Source organism: Pongo abelii, chromosome 16 (assembly GCF_028885655.2).
Source record: "Pongo abelii isolate AG06213 chromosome 16, NHGRI_mPonAbe1-v2.0_pri, whole genome shotgun sequence".
Lineage (NCBI taxonomy): Eukaryota > Metazoa > Chordata > Mammalia > Primates > Hominidae > Pongo > Pongo abelii.
In genome coordinates this window covers 18,231,318-18,258,372 of record NC_072001.2, presented here as the reverse complement: position 1 = coordinate 18,258,372, position 27,055 = coordinate 18,231,318, and the positions used below count along the sequence as shown (strand labels likewise).

The 27,055-nt window shown below is 39.7% G+C and overlaps 2 protein-coding genes and 1 non-coding gene across 3 annotated transcripts in view; 1 reads left to right on the top strand and 2 right to left on the bottom strand.

Annotated features, from left to right (window-relative positions):
* LOC129050287 (putative GED domain-containing protein DNM1P46) overlaps positions 1–27,055 on the top strand; it is an 87,081-nt gene that overhangs the window by 57,337 nt on the left and 2,689 nt on the right. The gene's annotated exons all lie outside the window — the stretch shown is intronic.
* Positions 18,531–18,662, bottom strand: LOC129050606 (U8 small nucleolar RNA). Its single transcript, XR_008514285.1, has one exon. It is a non-coding gene; the product is annotated as a U8 small nucleolar RNA (small nucleolar RNA).
* On the bottom strand, positions 19,873–27,008 carry LOC129050289 (serine/threonine-protein kinase ULK4-like). The gene is made up of 3 exons (XM_054532160.1): positions 26,681–27,008; positions 20,421–20,527; positions 19,873–19,957 (listed from the first exon to the last, which is right to left on the bottom strand). Exons 1-3 carry the CDS (start codon positions 26,780–26,782, stop codon positions 19,930–19,932), a joined length of 237 nt encoding a protein of 78 aa, XP_054388135.1. The 5' UTR covers positions 26,783–27,008; the 3' UTR covers positions 19,873–19,929.

Here is a 27,055-nt window from a genome sequence, read left to right as displayed (position 1 = left end):
TAAATACATAAAATGCCAGGTGGTGATATATGCTGTGAAAAAGATCAAGTAGAACAATGGGGTTTGGAAATTACAGGGTGCCCATAGTATTCTTTTCTATAAGTTGGTCATCTCAATTCAAACTAGCTGTTCTTGAAGTGCTCAATACCTACAGTGGCTGGTGGCTACTATAGTAGATAGCACAACAAATCTGAAACTACCATTCATGCCTTTTTAGTTCATAATCTTTATCCTCTTTCTTTCTGAATGCTCAGAGAATTCATCCAACTGATCTTCAAATTCACTAACTCAGCTTCCTGAAGTATCCATACTCTACTGCAACTAATGAATCATTTAATTCAACAGTCATATTTTACACATTCGGAGACTCTTTCTTCACAGCTCCTGAGCAACACATGCCTGCTCTGACAATGCAGGAATATCCTCTAAAATCTTGAGACTTTCTCTTGGATTTTATGTTCTCTCCCATCTCCTACAGCTACTCCATCTCACTGGAGACCTTTTGCTCTGAGCCATCAGAAGGAACCATTTTTGAGATGCTAAGCCTTCTTACCTTCCTGGTAATACTGCCGTACATGCTCTTATCTTTTAGATAAAAATCTACTCGACACATCTCTGGGAACAAAGTTGGGTACCATTGGTAATCATATAGGTCACAATTCATTTATTTTAAGCCCCCACCAAAAAGGAAAAAATTAGACTTAGTGGCATTTTACTAGTAGCTCAGATATCCAACAATTTGCAGGAAATAGAGATGGAATTGTAAGCAAGGGAAATACAATGAAATTAAATTAATCTCCACCCAGACACTGTAAGGACAGCTGGGATACTATCCCAGCAATTGGCTACTGCAGTGAACGGCACAGAGAGAAAAGTTTCCAATTTCCCTTAAGGCTCCAAATACCAGCTGGCTACTATAGTGGACAACATGTTGCGGGAAGTCAGGGACCCCAAACAGAGGAACCGGCTGAAGCCATGACAGAAGAACATGGATTATGAAGATTTTATGGACATTTATTAGTTCCCCAAATTAATACTTTTGTAATTTCTTATGCCTGTTTTTACTGCAATCTCTCAACATAAATTGTAAAGATTTCATGGACACTTACCACTTCCCCAATCAATACCCTTGTGATTTCCTATGCCTGTCTTTACTTTAATCTCTTAATCCTGTCAGTTGAGGAGGATGTATATTGTTCCAGGACCCTGTAATAATTGCGTTAACTACAAAAATTGTCCAGCATGTGTGTTTGAGCAATATGAAATGTGGGCACCCTGAAAAAAGAACAGGATAACAGCAATTGTTCAGGGAATAAGAGAGATAACCTTAAACTCTGACTGCCAGTGAGCCGGGCAGAACAGAGCCAATTTCTCTTCTTTCAAAAGCAAATGGGAGAAATATCGCTGAATTCTTTTTCTCAGCATGGGATATCCCTGAGAAACAGAATGCACAGCTAGGGGTAGGTCTCTGAATGGGCTCCCCTGGGGCGTACCTGTCTCTTACGGTTGAGACTGCAGGGGTGAAATAAACTCCAGTCTCCCACAGTGCTCCCAGGCTTATTAGGAAGAGGAAATTCCCCCCTAATAAATTTTGGTCAGACTGGTTGATCTCAAAACCCTGTCTCTTGATAAGATGTTATCAATGACAATAGTGCCCAAAACTTCATTAGCAATTTTAATTTCACCTCGGTCCTGTGGTCTGTGATCTCGCCCTGCCTCCACTTGCCTTGTGATATTCTATTACCCTGTTAAGTGCTTGATGTCTGTGACCCACACCTATTCGTTACTCCCTCCCCTTTTGAAACTCCCTAATAAAAATTGCTGGTTTTTGTGGCTTGTGGGGCATCACGGATCCCACCAATGTGTGATGTCTCCCCCAGACACCCATCTTTAAAATTTCTCTCTTTTGTACTCTGTCCTTTTATTTCTCAAGCCAGCTGACGCTTAGGAAAATAGAAAAGAACCTACGTGATTATCGGGGCAGGTCCCCCAATAACAACACAGACACAGAAAGTTTTCCAATTCCTCTTAAAGCCCCAAATACCACACAACCAGCTTCAGCTCTACAAAATACCCTCTCCTTGCCCCTTTTTAACCTCCTTCAGGACCTCTTGCTATGTCCCATAAAAAGTCTTGGTTCTTTTCACCTACACTGACTCTTGAGCCTCTCCCAGTTCAAGGGATAAAACTCTATTACCAATTAAGTGTAATATACATTAACAGAATAGGTAGAAAGTAATCTTTTATACTAAAACACTAAATTCAAGGTGAAAAGCCAGAAGAATTTGAATTTTGAATTATAAGCTATGATTTAACTAGCAAATACATTAGCTGTAACAAAATGTTGGACAGACTATAAGAAAACTGGAAATGAAAAGTCTTATTGAAAAACAAATGAAATAATGATGAGTAGAGTTCACAAGTGTTGTTAACTCTGCTGTGCCATTTTCATGATGGACTACATTGTAAATGAGCTGCTGTGTTTAAGCCTAAAGGTCCGTTGAGGTGATAGTTCTAGAACAATTTCCACAATCCCACAAAGAAAAATCAAGTGAAGGTCAAGGAAAGCTGCATGTTCTAAATTACAGAATCAACAACAATATTTCTTGTCATTCATCACATTTCAGTCATAAAAGACATTACCTCAACAACAGGTGTATTTTCCTGGAGCTCAGTTGTGTGAGAAGCCAGTAAACCAATCACCCAAGCAACGTTGGCCCGTCTGTAAATGGAGAGAAAACAGGCTCTGAAGAGTAGGTACTGAGGAAACTAACCCCAGCTAGTTACATTATGCAACGATGAGCATTAGATATAAGACGGTGAAACAAAAGTTGAATGTGACAGGTCAGGCCCACATTCCCCATTCACTGGGCATCTACACAGCCCAGAGAATCTCTCCCTCGTATACACAGGGAGACATGAACTGTAATGTCTGCTGCAATTCTGCAATAGCAACAAAATTTAAACAAGTTGTGGTGTAATAGTAAAAGGAAAAATAAAATTTTTTAAAAGCCTTAACAAGAGAAAAGAGCAAAACAGTAATTAATCATTTTATTGCTGAATACAGAGACATTTGGCTAAAGGTCTCTTTTCTAATTGTTAGTAGATCAGTGAGTTTCTATGTAAGTGCTAAATATCTGAACAATAACATATCTGTATGCATTAAGTTTAAAAGAAATTTTTACAATCCAAACTTTTTACAGTATTGTACTATTTGCATAAACACTAGTCTTAATGAGGTGTTCCTTTAGTATCCAGCAGAAAACTGAGTTTGATAAATCACTATTAATAAATCACATTCAGTGTGATTTGAAAAGGTATTTCATACAGAAAAATTAGTTTTGATGACTTTTTTTCTAATTGAAATGAATGGTGAGTTGATGAGAACTGCACTCATTTAGTGATGTCTGCATGTTGTCTGGGATAATCAGTATGTACTTTAGTCAGCTTTTATTTTTTACCTTCTTAAAGTAAACCTATGTGTGGCCAGGCGTGGCGGCTCACGCCTGTAATCCCAGCACTTTGGGAAGCCGAGGTGGGCGATCACAATGTCAGGAGATCGAGACCATCCTGGCTAACACAGTGAAATCCCGTCTCTACTAAAAATACAAAAAACTTAGCTGGGTGTGGTGGCAAGCACCTGTAGTCCCAGCTACTTGGGAGGCTGAGGCAGGAGAATGGCATGAACCTGGGAGGCGGAGCTTGCAATGAGCCGAGATCGCGGCACTGCACTCCAGCCTGGGCAACAAAGCGAGATTCTGTCTCAAAATAAATAAATAAATAAATAAATAAATAAATAAATAAATAAATAAACCTATGTGGCACCCATGGAGGAAAACAAATCAGACTCAGAGAAGCACTACAGGGAAAAGGTCTGGGTTATCACAACTGTAACATACAGAGATAATTCTTAGAAATTTCAACACTTATTAAATTGCCCATTAAAATTTCTTAACATACACAAATTAAAGAAGTTCTAGGCAATTGTAGAGTTAGCATCCCACCTCCGAATAAAAAGATTATAGTTTAAAAGTAATCATTTTGAAAAATATCTGTAGGATAATTGGAAAAGCCATCCTCCCACCTCAACCTCCCAAGTAGCTGGGACTACAGGCGTGCACCACCATGCTCAGCTAATTTTTTCAGCTTTTGTAGAGATTGGGGTCTTATTATGATGCCCAGGCTGGCCTTGAACTCCTGACAAACAATCCTCCCATCTCAGCCTCCCAAACTGCTGGGATTACAGGACTGAGCCATTGCACCTGCCTATCTCTTTTCAAAGACAAGCTCAAAATATTTTGAAACACTGAACCATTTTTTAATCTATGAAAGTAAAACGGCTACCAGATTTAATCAACTAAAATAAAAATGTATCAACATGCCAGTTATTTTTCCTAATATGACCAAAACAATTCCTATTACAACAAAAGAAAATGTACTACCTAAAAATCCTATATTTTTAAAATAGAAACTTTAAATAGCTTATGAATAGTCACTTTTTACCAAAATCCTAAATACAAGTACCACATGCCCTGTAGGCAACACCCTCACAGTACAGATACCTTCTCAAAATTCAGGTTTTCTCAGGTCACCACTCCAGGTGCCCCCAGTGACTTGACACTGTACCTCAGAAACAACCCATCTCCATGACAGCGTCTAAGGCACCACTGTTTACCAAACCTTCATGCACTGACAAATGTCCCACATCTGCACTGTTCAATCCAGTATCCACTAGACACATGACTATCAAGCACATAAAATATGACAGATGCAAGTGAGGAACAAAATATTTATTTAAATTAATTTTTTTTTTTTTTTTTGGAGACAGGATCATCCAAGCTAGAGAGCAGTGGCTCAGTCTCCACTAACTGCAATGCCTCCTGGGCTCAAGTAATCCTCCAAACTCAGCCTCCCAAGTAGCCGGGACTATAGGTGTGTGTCACACACCTGGCTAATTTTTGTATTTTTAGTAAAAACGGGGTTTTGCCATGTTGTCCAGGCTGATTTTGAGCTCCTGAGCTCAACTGATCTGCCCACCTTGGCCTCCCAAAGTGCTGGGATTACAGGCATTAGCCACTGCATCTGGCCTTAACTTTTATTTTAAAAATTACCCCCACAGTTGAGGGTGAGGGAGACAGTACCCTGGGGCCTGGTAGGCACAACAAATAGGACGAATAACAATACATACCTCATGTTGTTAAAAGAAACAAAGGATACAATACATGTGCAGAAAGTACCATTGTGTCTGACAATACGTGCTGAATGAGTAAGCTATTAATTTTTCATTTAAATAGCCCCCATGAAGTGAATGGCTACCACATTAGAGCAGAACTAAAATTTTGTTGTTACTTTTTCATTCGTTGACTTGTTTATTATCTGTCTCCCCAGCAGCCCAGAAGATCCATGAAGGCAGGGCTGTATCCCGATCACCACTGTGACACCTAGACAGTGCTTGGAGCACACTCGGGCATCTGAAAATGTATGTTGAACAAACGTATCAACATCAAAAGCAAAATAAACATATTAGTAGGAAAGGAGTGCATAAAAGTATGGCTGTACAAGGCAAACAAAATGCAAACAGGATTGCCAATGTAAATCTCAGTAGAATTCAAGGCTAAACTCTTCAGAAAAAGATTCCCTTTAAACTAAAAACTGTATGACCTACAGAAGATCTAAGGTGCGAATCTTTATACACCAAATAACAAAGCATGCAATGTAAACCCATAGCAGTGGTAAACTTCAATTTTCTTCTCCTCCAAGCACAGAGAGAAGGCAATAACGAATATATTAATCAATACATTCACACATTCAGGTATCCTAAATAAAACTAATGAAGTCAAAGTAACAGACGTATCAAACTCTACACCCTACAAACAGTGACCACCCTTATTCAGTGGGAGGCTGCATAGGATGGTGTCTAACACTCTAGAATTCAAAGTCTTGGACCTAGCTCTGGCCCACCATTGGAGGTGAGGGATAATTACTCATCTTTCATGGGCCTGGTAGGCACAACAAGTAGGACCAATAATAATATGTACCTCATGTTGTTCTAAGAATCAGGAGATAATCCACATGCAGAAATTACCATTGGGTCATGACAACTGGTGCTGACTGAGCAAGCTACTATTACTACATTATTATAGATAGTTGACTACATTCATGGCATACATTAAAAATGATTTTATATTAGACCACAAAGATAAATTTTTAGAATTCCCTAGGGCAGAAATTATAAAGGACTCATTTTGATGTAGTAAAAGGAGAAAAGTAAAAATAGCAAATATAACCCAAAAAGCCTAAACACTTGTGGAATTAAAAGCACTTCTGCCGGGCATGGTGGCTCATGCCTGTAATCCCAGCACTTTGGGAGACTGAGGCGGGTGGATCACTTGAGGTCAGAAGTCCAAAACCAGCCTGGCCAACATGGTGAAACGCCATCTCTACTAAAAACTACAAAAATTAGCTGGGTGTAATGGTGGGTGCCTGTAATCCCAGCTACTCGGGAGGCTGAGGCAGGAGAATTGTTGAACCCAGGAGGCGGAGGTTGCAGTGAGCTGAGATCATGCCACTGCACTCCAGCCTGGGCAACAGAGCAAGACTCCCTCTCATAAATAAATAAATAAATAAATAAATAAGTAAATAAAGCACTTCTATATACCTTATACCTCATATTAAAAAGTGAAAACTTTGGCCGGGTACAGTGGCTCACACCTGTAATCCCCAGCACTTTAGGAGGACAAGATGGAATGATCACTAAGGCCAGGAGTTCAAGACCAGCCTGGCCAACAAAGTGAGACTCTGTCTCTACAACAACAACAACAAAAAAAATTGTAATTTAGCCAGGCATGACGGCATGTACCTGTAGTCCCATTCCAGCCTGGGGCACACAGTGAGACCCTATTTTTTTTAGAGTAAGTCTCTAAAAATACTAACAATAAAATAAATAAATGAAAGAAAAGAAAAAATAAAAGGGAAAGGGAAAGAAAGCGTGTGTAAATCACAGTCATGTAAGTAACACAGATCCAAACTTATGAGACATTCTCTGTCTTTAATGGTCGCAGACTAAACACTCGACACTCACTTTTCTGAACCCTCCAGAGTCTCTAAAATACAAGCTCTTTTTATTAAAGGATAATTGGAAACAAAAAGGAGGGCTAAAAGTGGACTAGAAAGTTTGAGAAAATCTCAGATGCAGACATGCAAAAATAAAATTAAGACTGACAGAGAATCAACAAAGGAATCCCCTGTCTAAGAACCACAGGTAGACAGACGTTCCCAAGGAAGCCTCAGGGACTTGGAATAAACTAAGACAAAAAGAAAGAATGAGCCACAAGACAATCATCAGATTAAACAACTGCACAAGGAAAAATTGTGTCCTTGTACAAGGAACAGTTGAGCCAATCAGACCGTGTCTCTTTTCCATCTCCCTTCCCTGGTACATGGAATAAACCCTGCAGCCCTGGCCTCCTGGGTAAATGCGGAAAATTGTTCCTACAGTGAGCAATCCACCTTGCTCACTGGATGGATGGATGCAGGAAGCAGCGACTGTGGTCCTCCACATACTGAAGCGGGGAAGGGGTTAAATGAGGAAAGCCAGCTCCACTGCAAAGAAAAACCCACCCTGGCAATTGCAGAGGCCTCCAGCCTGCCTATCTGATCTTCAGCCAGCTGGAACCCCAAATTAAACTCTACCAGTCAACAGGCCTCACCTACCCACATACCGGCCCTTTCTTTACAGGAGAGGCTATTGGAGAAAGAGACTTAGGCAAGAATAAAGCAAACTCGTATTGCCAACTTCTATACCAATCAATTTCATCATTTATTCATAATATAAATGAAGAACCAGAGATCACCAGGCATTTGAGAAATAAACAGCGTTAAAAAGCAGGACCATGATGAAAAAGAAGTGACCTATAAGTTCAAGAGAGAAGAATACAATGTTTATAATACAAATTTTGTTCCCTTTTTATCAAAGTCCAGGTTCCAGGCTTATATTATATAATCCTAACGTTTAGCCTTAAACATTAATAACAATATTTAATTCTAAATTCTGCTCCAAGAAGAGAATTTTTATAATCCTAATATTTATCCTCAAATTCAAAAGTACACGCCAAATATAGGCAGCTAGGAAAAAGGACCAATCAGAGAAAAAGAACATGAACAAAAACTTTCAAATATGATTGTTCAAATTAAAAAATTAACTGGAAATCCTAAATAATAAAATGAGTGGGGATAAATACCAAGCTTGAGAGCTCAAAGATAAAGTCAAGGGAGAGCAATAAAAGAAGAAAGTTTGCATGGATACAAACAGGGAACAATCGACACTGGGGCCTATTTAGGGTGGACGGTGGGAGGAAGGAGAGCATCAGAAAAAATAACGATTGCTCCTTACTAAGCTTAGTGCCTGGGTGACCAAATAATCCGTACAACAAACCCCCATAACATGAGTTTACCTATATAGCAAACCTGCATATGTACCCCTGAACCTAAAATAAAAGCTTAAAAAAGAGAGTTTGGCAGTTCTTCAAACAGCTGAACACAGAGTTACCATTTTATCCAGCAATCTCACTACTGCAGGAGAAATAAAATTGTATATGTTCACACAAAACCTTGTGGACAAATGTTCAGAGCGCCATTATTCATAATAGCCAAATGTGGAAACAACCCCAAATGTCCATCAAGACCACATAAGCAAAATGTGGAACAGCCATACAAAGATTATTCAGGTAGAAAAAGAATGAAGTACTCACACATTCCACAATATGGAGGAACCTTGAAAACATTATGCTAAGTGACAGAAGCTAGACACAAAAGGCCACATACTGTATGATTCCATTTATATGAAATATGAAGAATAGGCAAATCAGCCAACAGGAAGCAGATTAGTTGTTGCCAGGGGTTGGAGAAGAATGGGTACTGGGTTTCACTGGGTGAGAAAACCGTTCTGAATTTAGATAGTGGCAATGGTTGAACAACTTTCAGTATACTGACACCTACTGAACTGCACACATTAAAATGGTGAATTTTATGGTATGTGAATTATATCTCAATAAACAAGAGAAAGTGAGAAAGCAAAAGAAAATTTGAAAAAAGAGTCAAGAGACACAAACCCGCACACCCATCCTGTAGGGGTTTCAGGAACAGAAAAAGGATGAAATAAGAGAGGAAGAAATCTAAGAAGTAATATAAAAGCTAAAGGAGGAGTGAAGAGGATAGGCATTGTGGCTTACACCTATAATCTCAGCACTTTGGGAGGCCAAGGCAAGTGGATCACTTGAGGTCAGGGGTTCGAGACCAGCCTGGCCAACATGGTGAAAACCAATCTCTACTGAAAACACAAAAATTAACTGGGCATGGTGGCACACACCTGTAATCCCAGCTACTCAGGAGGCTGAGGCAGGAGAATCACTTGAACCTGGGAGGTGGAGGTTGCAGTGAGCCAAGATTACCTCACTGCACTCCAGCCTGCGTGACAGAGCAATACTCTATCTCAATATAAATGGAAAGAAAAGAAGGGAAGGAAGGGATGGGAGAGGGGAAGGAAGGCATGGGAGAAGGGAAGGAAGGGGAAGAAGGGGAGAGAGGAAGGGAGAGAGGGAGGGAGGGAGGGAGGGAGGGAGGGAGGCAGGAAGGCAGGCAGGCAGAAGCAAATTAGTAAAAAGAGATGGCAGGAAGGCAGGCTGAAGCAAATTAGTAAAAGAGATTCCTAGAGACAATCTAGTAAAATCTACAGGTCTGGAATAAAAAGAAATGCTAACTCAAACAAGACACACAAAAGCGGGGGAAAAAAAGGTAAGGTTGACCCCCAAGTCCTACAGAGCTACAGTTAGTACAGGGAAGAGAGCTCAAACACCAAAGCATGGCAAAGAGGTAAGCCACTGAGAGGTCTTCTTCAAAAGAAAGCAAAACAAAAAATCTACCAGCCGGGCATGGTGGCTCAGGCCTATAATCCCAGCACTTTGGGAGGCCGAAGTGGGTGGATCACCTGAGGTCAGGAGTTCAAGACCATCTGGTCAACACGGTGAAACCCCGTCTCTACAAAAATACAAAAATTGCCAGGCATGATGGCAGGTGCCTGTAATCCCAGCTACTCGGCAGGCAGACACAGAAGAATCGCTTGAACCTAGGAAGCAGAGATTGCCGTGAGCTGAGATTGCGCCACTGCACTCCAGCCTTGGCGACAGAGCGAGACTCCGTCTCAAACAACAAAAAAACCCTATCCAATGATAAAATATAATCAACGAAGAGGAGAACTACAGCAAAGAAACAGGAAAACTGTGTTTTTATTAAAAAATTAATGATGGATGAGCATTTACTTTACCTTATTCAAGTATAAAACTCTTATTTAAAAAATAGAAAAATTCTTCCTAAATTCATATCTCAAAAAGGCACTTGCCACAGTAAAAAGCAACCAGTGTAATGAGAGAATATATTTGCAATCACTTATCTGACACGGGGTTAATATCTAGAATATATAAAAAATACCTACAACTCAACAACATAAAACTCAATATAAAAATTGGCAAATGACTTGATTAGACCTTTCTCCAAATAGCCAACAATCAAACAAAAAGATGTTCAACATCACTAGTCACAAAATACAAATCAAAACCATGAGATACTACTTCACACCCATAGGGATAGCTGTCAGCAAAAAACAAAAACAGAAAACACTAATGTTCATAGCAGCATTGTTCACAATAGCCAAAAGATATAAACAAGCCAGTGCCCAACAACAGATGAAAAAATAAACAAACTGTGGTATATACATACAAAGGGATATGATTCAGCCTTAAAAAGGAATGAAATGCTGACACGTTAGTTGCAACATGGATGAAACTTGTAAATGAATGCAGCCCAATTGTCCTATAGAACTGATGCTTACAGTCTTTTAAAATAAAGATAGAAATTGAGCCTCCCAGTCTTAAAACTTGAGAAAGTTACATTTGTCTTATCTGAATTCCTTTGTTGGGAAACCAACCATCAGGCCTCCCAGATAGTTATCAAGGAACTGAAACTTACCAGATCACCACATCTGGACCATAAGACACCAGACCACCTCACTCATCACAATTGCCTAACCAACTACCTGCTTCCTGTCGACCAACTTCTCTTCCCCACCCTTCCCTAACTCCTGTTTTCCCATACATGGTTACATTTCTTCCCTGCTAAATAAACCTCTGGTTTTAGTCAGTTGAGGTGACAAATTTGAGATTGATCTCCCATCTCCTTAGCTGCAGCACCCAGTTGAAGCCTTCTTCCCTAGCAACACTCATCGTCTCCGTGATTGGCTTTCTGTGCTGTGAGCAACAGGACCTAGACCAAACTCCTTGATGTTTTGGTAGCAATATGAGGTACTCACCATAAGCAAATTCACCAAGATAGAATAAGTAGAGTACAGGTCACCAGGACTGGGGAAGGGAAAGGGAAAGTTACCGTTTAATGGGTAAAGAGCTTCTGTTTAAGATGGTGAAAAAGTTCTGGAAATGAATAGTGGTGATGGTTATACAACAATGGGAATGAACTAAATGCCACTGTACACATAAAAATGGCTAAAATGGAACATTTTAAATTATGCATAATTTACAATTAACACATTTTAAAAATTACAGTATTACACTATTACTATATATGAATTATACCTCACAAAGTTGATTGGCAAGGATAGAAGGATATACAATTTGATAAATACTCAATGTTGGAAGTTCTAACAAAAGGCATTTTAAACACATTGACTGGGATTATATATTGACACAATTTATTTGAGCACTTCAGCAATTTTTCAGAAGTCACAATGATATTTACTGCCTTCTACCCATTTGTTCTAATTTGTTCTAATTCTATGAATCTTCCCTAAAGGGAAAAAGAAAAAGCGGGCACAAAGATTTAATCTCAAAAATGTTCATCGCAATGTTGTTTCCAACATTATAATACTATCCAAAATTAGTAAGCAAAATGATCAGATATTCACAACATATAAAAAGTTTACCTTAATTATTATGTATTTTATTTTTAAATGTTAATAACATTAAAAATACATAATATATGTGTTATGGGGGAAAACAAACATAAAATTATATCATGTGATTCTAATTTTTATAGGAAAAACAAAACTAAGAAATAAATATACCTACTTCAATAATAATTATCTCCCAGACTAAGTTAAGGACCCTTTATCATATGCTATGAAGGTAATATAACCTGAGATCAGAGAAAACCTCACTAGAAGTGGCTTTGAATGAAGGAGAATAAAAGAAGATTCCTACCAGAGAAATTGTCTACCTCAGTATCATTTTATTCAAATTAAAACAGTTTTACAATCAAACTTCATTAAAAGCAGAGGAAAAATAGTATGTGTGAATTTTGGTATCCAAGGGGATACTAGAACCAGTCTCCGGGCTGATACAGAGGGATAACTGTACTTGGAAATGATTTGGGATATCTGTTTGAAAATGTTAGCAGGGGGCACCCCATTCAAAGATATAACACGTTTTAAATAAAAGTGTTTAAATAAATATTTCATTGATTCATTTTTAATGAGCATACCATCAGCCTTCTCAAAGTATTAAATGCTCAAAGTATTAAATCCTACTTTCTATTACCAGATTTTACTTTGGGACAGTAACATTACAAGATGTATAATAAGAATTACCCTTATTATTAAGCATTTTCTAAACTCCTATTGTTTCACCCATATTTTACCAGCATAGAAGAATAATTATTATACTACTGCCACAATTCACAAAATCCTTTCACCTCCGATTTTTCATGTGCTTGTCCTAACAATCATGAGATAAGCAAGCTTCATGATAATAACTGCAACTTCTACAACCCCAACCCCACTGTAAATGAAATACCCACTAAGAATCAGGCACTATATAAAGTATCTCATATATTTACCTCATTCAAAGTGGAATAATTACCAAAAATCTATGAAGTGGTTATCTCATCCCCATCCCAATTTTATAGATGAGGAAACTGCGGCTCAGCAATTAAAGTAATTGGCCCAGAAAGCAGATCTTTGATCCACACCCAGGTCTGTCTGAATCCTAAACCTATGCCATTTCCTTGTTCCACCCACCCTCCCCAGGAAACAGAGAATGAGAAAAAGATAATCATTTGTCCGAGTCTTATAGGCAACCGGAACCCAGAGCCTTCTAACACTTGATCTATGGTGCTTTCTACCTGGTATGTCACTTCTATAAAAAGCAAGGACACTTCCTTCCATTGGGAGTTTATAAATCATAATCTCATTAGATTATAAATAACATCATAGGGAAGCTACATGCTACATGAGGGACAGATAAGCATGGCCAAGGGAAATTTTGAGGAAGTATAACTAAATTAATACACAGGGATCAGGGTTGAAGTATTTTATAACCAATACTCAAAACAGTTAACAGCCTGGCGCAGTGGCTCACACCTGTAATCCTAACACTTTGGGACTCAGAGATGGGAGAATCACTTGAGCCCAGGAGTTCAAAACCAACTTGGGCAACATAGTGAGAGACCTTGTCTCTATGAAAATAAAAAAACAAGAACACTTAATAAAGTTTCCAGGAGTAGCTTAGATAATCCCAGCATTGTATATTAGGAGAAGGGCTATTTTTAAATATTCTAGAATTTATAATTGGAATGCCCATAAAAATTGCCTATGAGTAGAGTCATCATTATGTCAGAAAAATTTATGATAATTATTTGGGACTCTGCTTTTGATAAGTATGTATGCTGTAACTACTTAATAAAGTCATGAAAAAAAATTTTAAAATATAAATGTTACTTACATATCGCAGTTTAGAGCTATCTGCGAATGCTGGATTAGCAATTGGAACTAGAATAAAAAATGTAAGTGTAAAAAAAGAAAAAATTAAAATATTTAAGTCACGAAACACAGAAAGTGACAGCAAAGTTAACAGCTCAGATCTTCATAAAAAGGAAATTTATACTGTACACCAAAAGTGATATTTACAAAATTACAAAGGCACTTGTATATGAATAAGATTAAAATAAAAACGAAGAACAGTACTTTTAGTTTCTCCTAACACTTTATATTCTCTAAATGACTGCCCTTACCTGATAGACACACACCAACTATAGAAAAAAGTAAACTTAATAATATCCTGGAAGCAAATGAACTTAAATTCTTTCAAGCCAATTCCCAAATGAGGGCCCACTACAGAAAACACCTCTGAACCACCATAATTCCTTTCTGAGGATGACTCCAAACACTCTGCCAACCGATGCTAAACATGAGCCAAAAGAAACAAAAAACAAAAAAAAACTCTGACAAATTCCCATGAGCTTACCAATGGACCAAGATAGTCCAAAAAGTAATATTCCCAGAGGATAGGAAAAAAATTTCTTAGAGGATTGATGTCTTCCTTCAAGGTCACAGCAGAAACCTTGCAGGTTACCAGATGACCCAGTAAAGGAACCAACACCCACAACCCATTCCACATGGGCAGTTCATTCCAGTCACTGATGAGAAGGGAAAAGGTCTTATGATATCACGTGTTTTTTTTTTTTTTTTTTTGAGATGGAGCTTTGCTCTTTTTGCCCAGGCTGGAGTGCAATGGCGCGATCTCAGCTCACTGCAACCTCTGGCTCCCAGGTTCAAGTGTTTCTCCTGCCTCAGCCTCCCCAGTAGCTGGGATTAGAGGAGTGCACCACCATGCCAGGCTAATTTTGTATTTTTCGTAGAGACGGGGTTTCACCATGTTGGCCAGGCTGGTTTCAAACTGCTGACCTCAGGTGATCCACCCACCTCAGCCTCCCAAAGTGCTGGGATTACAGGCATGAGCCACTGCACCTGGCCCAATTTCATATATATATATATATATATATATATATATATATTTTTTTTTTTTTAAGACGGAGTCTCGCTGTCACCCAGGCTGGAGTGCAGTGGCACAATCTTGGCTCACTGCAGGCTCAGCCCCCCACCGGGGTTCACGCCATTTTCCTGCCTCAGCCTATATATTTTTTTAAAATCTTACAAGTTAACATAAAATGGAAATCTGAGTATTACAAGCAACAACAACAACAACAACAGAAAGTTCAAAATCACCATCTACTCTCATCTACTGTAAGACCTAAGGATTAAGCAGAGGATAATTTCCATAAACCTAAAATCATGATAAATCAGTTTTTTCATGGTAGTTAAATCAAATTGCTATTTTAGCACTTGTTTGAGCCTCTAAAAAACATAAATTTAAATGCATAAGTCACATCACAGAGGCCTACCAGTGGGGAATGGAGGAGCCTGGTGGCCACCTCCTGGTGACCAGCCACCACGCACAAACAGCAAAGGAGATTAAGCTTGGCTCAGGAGGTCCTCGAGCTCTTCGCAATGGAGTCGATCTGTGAGCACACTTGTTGCAAAAAAGTCATTCCAATCTTGGTCTTTCAGAAATTATAACTTATCCACTGCCAAGGAAAGAAAATAACAGAAGTATGAATGATGAGAAAGACAACTACTGGAAACACTACATGAGAAATAAACACAGAATTATGACAGCTAAGATGAGGACAAAGAAAACACGACACTGTCAAAACCAAAAATACTCCAAAGATGACACTACTTCTATTTGTCCTTCTATATTTCCCATCTCTTTATCTATCCATGGAAACTTTTTAACCACTTCAATGGAAAACTATGCTTTCAAACCAAGCAGATGTCTAAAGCAGAATTGTCCCACAACCTAGACTATAACAAAATGTAAAGTTGAATACAACTGGAGTAAAAGACAAAAGAGCCTTTGTATAAATAAATCAACCCGCAAATATTGCAAAAAGCACAAATCCCACAGTTATTAAAAAGTTCCAATAAAATTACTGTAAAAAATGATGAGGAAAACATGATAGCTAAAATCACCTGAAATGCCTACCTCCAAATCCATATACAAAAAAAGGGCAAAATCTAGGAAATGTGATACCCCCTAAAATTAACATATTTTTGGCTGATCTCAATCTTTAGACAAAACATATTATAAATATAATTTCCCAAATAACTCAAAGAAGAAAAAGGAAATAGTATTTCCCGGTAATAATTCTCTAGGTTTGCATAAATAGACCTACTTGGCAATGAAAGCACTATTATTAATATTTGGCTTCACTTTGGTCTTTAAACGTCCTTCTCCACAGGTTTTTCTGGTTGTTTTTATCGGTAATTAAGTTGACTGATATAAACCCTTAGCTGGTTTATTGAAACCTAAATATATTTTAAATTTACTTCAAATCATAGATTCTACTCTAGCCACAATGAATAATTTTCCCCAAATTGAGTTCAACAGCTTAAAATATAATTTGTTAAACAAACAAACAAAAAAAAGTTTAAGGTATGTAAAAATTTCTGACTTTCACCCTAAATAAGATTTTCATTAGCTCAACAGAAATGTAATAATTATCCCTTAAGTATCTCCACTACCACACCATCTCCACAGTCATGAAACACCTAGTCCCATTCTCAAATGTTCTGGTCCCACCAATAGAATCCCAATCCTTCCTTGTTGTCCCCAACCCTGTGCACCTACACCTGCCATAAATGGTGGAAATTCAACCAGCTCTATGAAGGGAAGGGAGGAGACCCTCCCCCAACCCACTCTACAGGAAAACTTGCCCAGATCTATAGGAACCTCCCCACACACAAGAGGACAGGACAGCCCAGACTCAGCTGAGAAATGTCCACAGCTGGCACAAATGAATTACAGATTATTTACAATTCACATTAACACTGCTCCAAGAATATAACCAACTGTCAAGACAAAAAAAATTTAGTTATTCACATACAAATATTCCATTTCTGAATAAATTTCACATTTGTATCTGTATACAAAGAGTCTACATGTTCGATAACTCCTTTATGATCTTACCTGAAAATGCTGGTAGATGCAATATTTTTGGATCAAATTTAACTGATGGTGGTTTTTTCATTACCTGTGGTTAAAAAAAAAAAACTTTTGAGACAATTTTTAAGATGGATATCTGTCTCCTTATATGTCCCTTATATCAAATAATAAATCAATGAGGACAAAAAAAGAATGTGTAAAATTTGTTACCAAAAAGAATAAGAACGATGCCTTTTCAGATTAAAACATACATATATAGATAATAATTTATTTTCTAAAATAATTTCAATTGATATCTGTAATAAAATACAGCCTCAAAGAAAAAATTCACCCCTATCTTGGCTTACTCTTTAGATAATTTACCTCTAATTAGAAATTCAGTCATTCAACAAATATCTATTGGGTACCTGCCAAGGTAAGGCTCTATGTCAAGGGTTAAGGGGGATACAAAAATATAAAACACACAATCCTATTTTCAGAGAGCTGACATTCTGGTTGGGAAGATGAGACAAACATTTGATAAACAACAAAATATTTCACAATTGAAAAGAGGTAGGACATAACTACAGACAAAACCCTGGACAGAAAGAATTTTTTTGTAAATAGTAGTTTAGAGAATACAGCAAGCACTTTACTTGATATAGTTGAGACCGGGTTTACAGAAGAGGTAGGGGGTGGGTTGAGGTCTTGAAGAATGGTTAGAACTTTATGGTTATATCAGAGAAGACACCATTCAAGGAAGCCATAATAGCATGAACTGGAAAGTGCACAATTTATTTGAGAAATGTGAAGAAACCATGTAGTTGGATCCATGAGCTTAGGATGGCCAGATACTGCATCTTGAGACTTTTAGTTAAAAATTCAACCATCATTTCTATACCTAACTCCTGCAAAATTTCTATATGTAGTATTTTTAAAACCTTTACCAATTAAGTAACCAGCATTACCGTATTTACGGTAGTATTCTTACTAAAATGCATATTCTCATTCTAATCTCATAATCCAAATTAATAATCTCATTCTAATCATGAGAAACCCTTAGATAAGCCTAAATTAAGGGACATTCTTCAAAACACTGAACCAGTTACTCTTCAAAGTGTCAAGGACTTGAGTAATACGTTTTATAACCTGTATTACAAAAACATACAAAGGCCAGGTGCGGTGGCTCACATCTGTAATCCCAGAACTTTGGGAGGCCTAGGCAGGTGAATCATGAGGTCAGGAGTTCAAGACCAGCATGGCCAACATGGTAAAATCCCATCTCTACTAAAACTACAAAACTTAGCCATGCGCAGTGGCAGGCACCTGTAATCCTAGCTACTCAGGAGGCTGAGGCAGGAGAATAGCTTGAACCCGGTCGGCAGAGGTTGCAGGGAGCTGAGATCACACCACGACACTCCAGCCTGGGTGACAGAGTGAGACTTCATCTCAAAAAAAAAAAAAAAAAAAAAGACAAACTGTCAAGGTCATGAAAGGCAAGAAAAGTCTGAGAAATTCTGACAAAACCATGAAAGACTACGACAGACTATACGAGACTAGGGAGGCATAACAACTAACTGTAATGTGGGATCCTGAACAACAAAAAAAAAAGGACATTAGAGGCAACTGGTAGAATTCAAATAAATTTGGTAGTTTAGTTAACAGCACTATACTCATGTTTTATTTTTCCTTTTTCAGAAAGAATTCAAAAGGAGCAATCAGGGTATTGCATGACATCATTATACAGAGATATGAATCAAGTATCATGCAACTCCAACTACCACATTCTACTGCCCTCCAAAAGGAGGAACAGGTAAGGATTATCCTGCCTGACTAGCACTATACCAATGCTAATTCCCAGGTGTTGTTAACTATACTATAGACCTATAAGATGTGAACATTAAGAGCAGCTGGGCAAAACGTATACAGGAACTCTCAACTATTTTTTAACCTTCTCTCTAAGACTAAAAGTAGTTTAAAATTAAAAGTTAAACACAAAAATGTCCACTGACTAAGGCTTCCCATAAACTATCAAATATGGTCATAAGAGGAAAAAAAGAAACAAAGAATATCGTCTAAGGCAAGCTTGTGCAACCCACAGCCCATGGGCTTCATGCGGCCCAAGGCGGCTTTGAATGTGGCCCAACACAAATTCCTAAACTTTCTTAAAACATTGTAAGATGTTTTTTGCAATTTTGTTTGTTTGTGTTTTAGTTTATCAGCTATCGTTAGTGTATTTTATGTGTGACCCAAGACAATTCTTCTTCCAGTGCCGCCCAGGAAAGCCAAAAGACTGGACACCCCTGGGAAAGATATCACAAATTGTTCTAGAAAACCCACTTTGAAAATGCACCAATGCACATCAAACTTAGCATAATAAAGTTACTCTGCCACACATATGAACTCACAAAAAGGATTAGCTCCATTATGAAAAATAGCTAAATATATAAAATGCTGTCTGTCTAGAAAATAAACATGAATCCAAGAACCCTTTGGTATAAACCACAGTATTGTTCCCAATGAGATACGAAAAGACAGTCATGAATTAATACAGAAAAAGAGATTTAAAAAAGAAAAAGAAGGCTGGGCGTGGTGGCTTACACCTGTGATCCCAGCACTTTGGGAGGTGGAGGCGGGCAGATCACGAGGTCAGGAGATCAAGACCATCCTGGCTAACATGGTGAAACCCTGTCTCTACTAAAAATACAAAAAATTAGCTGGGTGTGGTGGTGGGCGCCTGTAGTCCCAGCTACTCTGGAGGCTGAGGCAGGAGAATGGTGTGAACCCAGGAGGCGGAGCTTGCAGTGAGCCAAAATCACACCACTGCATTCCAGCCTGGGTGACAGAGGGAGACTCTATCTCAAAAAAAAAACGCAACAGAAGCAGGAAAATTAAAATAGAGAGTAAGTAGTGGAATGTATGTTGTGGAGTTGGAAGTCAAGACAAAACACAGGGACTTAGAAATGCATCTGTTTTTTAAAGTAAATACTCATTTTCCCCTAGCAATAAAGTATTATATTCCAAAAGGCAAGAAGCAAAAAAACTCACAGTGGTTTAGAAGTACATTGTGAACCGTGACTCCTCCAGCTCCCATAGTGTCTCCTCACCATCTCCCATGCAGTCTTAACAACCTGTGAGAGGGCAGGGCTTCCGTGTGATCTGCCTGCCCAGCCCAGCCTGGTGAGCAGTGCCCTCTGACTGCTTCTGCCTTCAAAATACGTCAGAGACTAGAATACTTAGAGTGATTCACATTAGTGCAGATGGAGAAACGATGGGACTGAGAGCTAAGGTCTGAGGTCAAGAGGCTGGCAACCCCTCCGTGGCATGTGGAAGAAAGCAGTAGTGAGAGGCAGAGCTGACTCATTCAAAACAGAGGGGAGAAAACTTAGAACTCCAGTGAAGTGGAAGTGAAGGCAGAGGAAAGCGTTGCAGACAGAGCGGGACCTGGAAATGCAGACATGCAGCACAAATGAAACAGAAGCAGACAAGAGAAAAGGAAAGATTAGACAGTAAATAATATTCTGAATGAAAATCTCATGCAGATTTCAGATCTCAGTAAAGTCTACAACTCAGTTGTTAGAGTGCTTTCTGAACCCTTGGATTGTCATTAATGGGGGTGACAACAAGATCTGAGTCCATGTAGATAAGCTCTCTCTCATCTGGGATTCCAGGTCCTGCTGACTCAGGTGTCCACTTGTAATCTGAAATGAGAACAAAAGAACAAAAATTAGACTTTGTTTCTGTGACTAATATAGAGCTTTAAAACACTGAACTAACAAGATGCTGAGGAAGACACCACTGTAAAATGTCACCTATATCAATGTACTTCAACTGCTATTCAAGACAGTTGCAGTCTCACTTAATTTTCACAAAAATCCTAAACTGTACATACCATCATTTCCATTTTACAGATAAAAATATAAAACTCTGAGAAAGTAACTGAATTGCTCATGTTACCATTAAGCCTGGCCAGGACTAGAAAAAAGATCTTTACAATTCAATGTTCTAAACTGTGATGAGGCAAACTGGTTTTTCGATTATCAGCATGGGTTTTTTTTGTTTTGTTTTGTTTTGTTTTTTTAGGGATGGAGTCTCACTCTGTCACATAGGCTGGAAGGCAGTGGTGCAACCCTGGCTCACTGCAACCTCTGTCTCCCGGGTTCAAGTGATTCTCCTGCCTCAGCCTCCTAAGTAGTGGAATTATGGGTGCACGCCACCATGCCCAGCTAATTTTTTTTTTTTTTTGAGACAGAGTCTTGCTCTGTCACCAGGCTAGAGTGCAGTGGCACGATCTTGGCTCACCAGAACCACCGTCTCCTGGGTTCAAGTCATTCTCCTGGCTCTGCCTCTTGAGTAGCTGGGACGAGGTTTCACCACGTTGGCCAGGCTGGTCTCAAACTCCTGGCCTTAGGTGATCCGACTGCCTCGGCCTCCCAAAGTGCTGGGATTATAGGTGTGAGCCACTGCACCCGACCCATGGCTTTATTTTTCATTCATAGAATGCTAATCAATTTATTTCTGCTTTACAGAATATTCAATGTGAAGTTGAAACTGTAACATAAAAAAATTTTCAGACTTAAATACAGAATGGTTACCTAAGTGTTAAACCTCAATTATTTATTAAGCCTCGTAAGAGTTGATACATAATAAAATGAATCACCATTCACCATCAGTTATTCCTTTGAGATGGTACTTTGTGCTCTATTTAAACATAATTTGTATTCCTAGGGCTATGCCCCAGTATTTCCCATCAGAAAAAAAAAAAAAAAGAGGATTTATGCTTAAGAACCTTAAAAGATAAAGGAACAGAGTTAGCTAAGAAAATTCCTGGAAACCCAATGTGCCCCTTGCAACTCAGATGAAAGATATAAGAAAACACACAAACAGGCTGGGCACGGTGGCTCAAGCTTGTAATCCCAGCACTTTGGGAGGCTGAGGTGGGCAGATCACAATGTCAGGAGTTCAAGACCAGCCTGACCAACATGGTGAAACACTATCTCTACTAAAAATACAAAAATTAGCTGGGGGTGGTGGCATGCACCTGTAATCCCAGCTATTCAGGAGGCTGAGACAGGAGAATCACTTGAACCCAGGAAGCGGAGGTTGCAGTGAGTTGAGATTGTGCCACTGCACCAATTAAAAAAATTATATGCAAAAATTAATTTCCTATAGGTAAATTGAATGTAGGCACAAATGCCAAGTTATAAGAAATAGCCCACTCACAACAGCAAAAATATATATAACAAAATGTTCAGGAATAAACTAAATGATCAATAATTGCAATGAGATCATGATCATTAAACAAAAATAATCATTATAAAATTATAATCTCTTCTTTCAAAGTGAACACATTATGTATAAAAACAGAAGTAATGATATCAAAATGTATGAGATGTATGAGGTTACAGTGAACTATGATCATGCCACTGCACTCCAGCCTGAGCAACAGGCTTTTAAAAAAAAAAATGTAATCGCTGTTTAACTGGGAATTTCATCGTAAACAATTTTTCTATTGTCTTTTTCCTCTTTTATATTTTACAAGTTTTTTACAATTATATATGTTTTGTAATAGAATAAAAAGTATCATTTAAAAATTATAAAACATAAGGCCAACACAGTGGCTCACACCTGTAATCCCAGCTCTTTGGGAGGCCAAGGCGGGCAGATCACATGAGTCCAGGAGTCTGAGACTAGCCTGGGCAACATGGGGAAACCTCTACGAAAAATACAAAAAATTAGCCATGCATGGTGGCGCACACCTGTAGTCGCAGCTACTCAGGAGGCTGAGATGAGAGACTCACCTAAGCCCAAGAAGTTCAGGCTGCAATGAGCCATGATCCTGCCACTCCACTCCACCCTGGGTGACAGGAGTGACGCTCTGTCTCAAAAATAAATAAATACTGAGATATATATGTAAAATAAACTACCTTAGGTATTCACATTATTGATTATATTTTCTCAATAGAATGATTATATATTCCTCTTTATAACCATCTGCCAGAAGAGCTTCAACATCTATCGCATTTCAGAATGAATTTTTTTTTTTTTTTTTTTTTTTTTTTTTTGAGATGGAGTCTAACTCTGTCGCCCAGGCTGGAGTGCAGTGGCGCGATCTCGCCTCACCGCAACCTCCACCTCCCAGGTTCACACCATTCTCCTGCCTCAGCCTCTTGTGTAGCTGGGACTACAGGCGCCCACCACCACACCCAGCTAATTTTTTGTATCTTTAGTAGAGATGGGGTTTCACTGTGTTAGCCAGGATGGTCTCCATCTCCTGACCTTGTGATTTGCCCTCCTCAGTCTCCCTCAGTGCTTGGATTACAGGTGTGAGCCACCGTGCCCGGCCCAGAATAAATTTTTAAATTTACATTGATTTTCTATTTCACATAACCAAAAAATTAGCACAGTGAGATTTTATTATAACCTATTTATACTAAAGTTCAAAGCAGAAATAAGCTTCACATGGTCCAAATACACTTCACATTACATCAAAACTAGTTAAAAACTAAAAGCAATTATATTTGTCAAGCAATAAGTAGCATAAAAATAACTTAGAATTAATTCAAAGTAGGTCTGCATTCAACACAACTATGATTGAAAGAAATTAAAGTAAGACCTAAATAAGTACAAATACATCCTGTGTTCATGGAGGAAAACTTAATATTGTTAAAATGGCAGTACTTCCTAAGTTCATCTACATAGTCAATGCAACTCTGATTAAAATCCCAGCTGGCTCCTTTGCAGAAACTGACAAGCTGATCTTAAAATTCATATGGAAATGCAAGTGACCCAGAACAGCCAAACCCACCTTAAAAAACTTTCTGGAGGATTCATACTTTCTGATTTCAAAGCTTACTAAACAGCTACAGTAATCAAGAGTGTGCTACTGGTATAAGGACAGATGAAGAGATGAAAGAATAGAATCCAGAAATAAACTTTCACATATACAGTCAATTGATCTTCAGTAAGGGTTCCAAGACAATTCAATGGGGAAAGAATAAGCTTTTCAACAGATAGTTCTGAGATAACTGGATGTCTAGGTGCAAACAATGAAGCTATACCCCCTACTTCATGCCACATGCAAAAATTAACTCAAATGGATAAAAGAGCTCAATATAAGAGATATTGACAAAACTATAAAACTCATAGAAAAAAACATAGACAGAAACCTTTGTGACCTTGGTGTAGCAATGTTTTTTTAGATATTACACCAAAAGCACAAGGAGCAAAAAAACACAAATGAAGAAAGATAAATTGGACTATATCAAAATTTAAAATCTTTGTGCTTCAAAGGACACCATCAAGAAAGAAAAAAAGACAATCCAGAAAAAGGGAGAAAATTGTTATAACTCCTATCTAGAATATGTAAAAAAATTCTTACAACGAAATAATAAAGAGATACATAACCCACTTAAAAATAGGTTAAATTTTGGAATAAATATTTCCCCAAAGAAAATAGACAAATGGCCAATAAACACATAAAAAGATACTCAACAACATTAGCCATCACGTAAATGCAAATCAAAACCACTAAGACATAGAAATTCACACCTACTAGCTGGGCGCAGTGACTCACACCTGTAATCCAAATACTTTGGGAGGCGGAGACAAGTGGATCATTTGAGGTCAGGAGTTCGAGACCAGCATGGCCAACATGGTGAAACCCCGTCTCTACTAAAAATACAAAAATTAGCCAGCTGGTAGTGGTGCATGCCTATAATCCCAGCTACTCGGAAGGCTGAGGCTGAGGCAGAAGAATTGCTTGAGCCTGGGAGATGGAGGTTGCAGTGAGCCAAGATCATGCCACTGCACTCCAGACTGGGCAACAGTCAGACCCTGTCTCAATCAATCAATCAATCAATGGAATCTCACACCTGCTAGATGTGAAATAGGATGGCGATCATGAGAAAGACAGGCAATGCAAAACTATTCACAATAGCCAACAGGTGGATGCAACCCAAGCATTCATCAACAGATGAAAAGATAACAAGGCGTATTAAATACATACAAGGGAATATTATTCAGCCTTAAAAACAAATGAAATTCTGGCACATGCTACAACATGGATGAACGTTAAAGACATTATGCTAAGTGAAATAAGCCAGGCACAAAAGGACAAATACTATATGAGACCACTTATGCCAGCAGTCCCCAAACTTTTTGGCATCAGGAACCAGTTTTGCAGAAGACAATTTTTCCACAGACAAGGTTGTGGGAGATGATTTTGGGATGATTCAAGGACATTGCATTTATTGTGCATTTTATTTCTATTATTATTACATTGTAACATATAAGGAAATAATTGTACAACTCACTATAATATAGAATCAGGGCTGGGCACAGTGGCTGACGCCTGTAATCCCAGCATTTTGGGAGGCCAAGGTGGGCAGATCATGAGGTCAGGAGATCGAGACCATCCTGGCTAACACGGTGAAACCCCGTCTCTACAAAAAAATACAAAAAATTGTCGGGGCGTGGTGGCTGGCCCCTGTAGTCCCAGCTACTCACGAGGCTGAGGCAGGAGAATGCCGTGAACCTGGGAGGCGGAGCTTGCAGTGAGCCCAGATTGCGCCACTGCACTCCAGCCTGGGTGACAGAGCAAGACTCCCTCTCAAAAAAAAAAAAAAAAAAAGACTACAAATGATAAGCAACATAGAATAGATATTTAAGGAAAGGCTTTGAAGAGGAAAATAAGATCAAAATAAACTAAAAAAATTATTACAGAACAAAGAGATTCTAGGGAGAAGACAAAAGAGTATCAAAATCACTTTGTAAAGATACTTGTGAATACATTACATGTATAAAACAAAACAGAGGCCGGGCGCGGTGGCTCACGCCTGTAATCCCAGCACTTTGGGAGGCTAAGGCGGGCGGATCATGAGGTCAGAAGATCAAGACCATTCTGACTAACATGGTGAAACCGCGTCTCTACTAAAAAAATCCGTCTCTACTAAAAACACAAAAGTTAGCTAGGCGTGGTGGCGGGCGCCTGTAATCTCAGCTACTCTGGAGGCTGAGGCAGCAGAATCGCTTTAACCAGTGGACTGTCAAGAGAGGTAGGCTGCAGCAAGCCGAGATCGCGCCACTGCACTCCAGCCTGGGCGACAGAGTGAGTGAGACTCTGTCTCAACAAAAAGAAAAAAAGAAAGAAAACTTTTTCTTGAGAGAGAGAGAGAAGTCTCGCTCTTCTCCCCCGGGTTTGAGTGCAACGGCTCGATCTCAGCTCACTGCAACCTCCGCCTCCTGGGTTCAAACCATTCTCCTGCCTCTGCCTCCCAAATAGCTGGGATTAAGTCGCCTGCCAACACGACCGGCTAATTTTTCTATTTTTTAGTAGAGACGGGTTTCAGCATGTTGGCCAGGCTGGTCTCCAACTCCTGACCTCAAGTGATCAACCCGGTTGGCCTCCCAAAGTGCTGGGATTACAGGCGTGAGCCACTACGCCCCGCCAAAAAACCGAAAATCTTAAAGGTCTTTCCCCTTCCCCGCCTGGGCTCCAACAACTCGGGAGTCGCCCTGCCCCGCCCTGTCGCGGTCCCCAGAGCAGGTGGGCTCACTGACGGCGACCATGGGTCCCAAGAGGGCTCCGGCAGCCGCGGGCTCCCACCTCGAAGCGCAGCGACAGGGGCCGAGAGGGGCCAGCAGCCCCCAAGCCAGCCCCGCGCTAGGAGTTGGAGAGACGCGCCCTCCGCCTTCTCCCACCCAAGCCTGGAGCAGTGCCCGGCGGGCTAGTTGCGGGAGAAAGGGGCGGGGAACTGGGGCCTCCCTGGGGCAGGTTCCCCTTTGTCCTGGGACTCTGGGCACCCCCTTTCCGCCCTCGCCCTGCCCCGCGAGGCCGCCACCCGGCGACTCACCTTGATGTTGCGGTGGAGCGTGAGCGGCGGCTGTGGCTCCTGGTTCTCGTGGAAGATAGAGGCCGGCAACTTCAGTTTGGCCTTGAACGCTGACAGGGACATCTTTCCCTCATCTCAGGCGGGAGGGGCGCGGAAAAGGAGCCTGTCCCGAGCCGCGGTCATGGCCGCGACCACCCGGCGGGGCCCCCGGCCGAGCTCTCGCGGCTCCACCTCTCCCCGCGGCGGTGACCCTCGTGGGAGCGCTGCTGGAAAATGGCAAGGGACACCGAGGACTTGGCGGGAGCTGTGTGGCGGCCTGGGGGGCTGCTCCCTTTATAACCGACTCCACCGACAGGAGGCGCGGCTCCGTCAAGCCGCAGCTTAAAAGGGCAACAG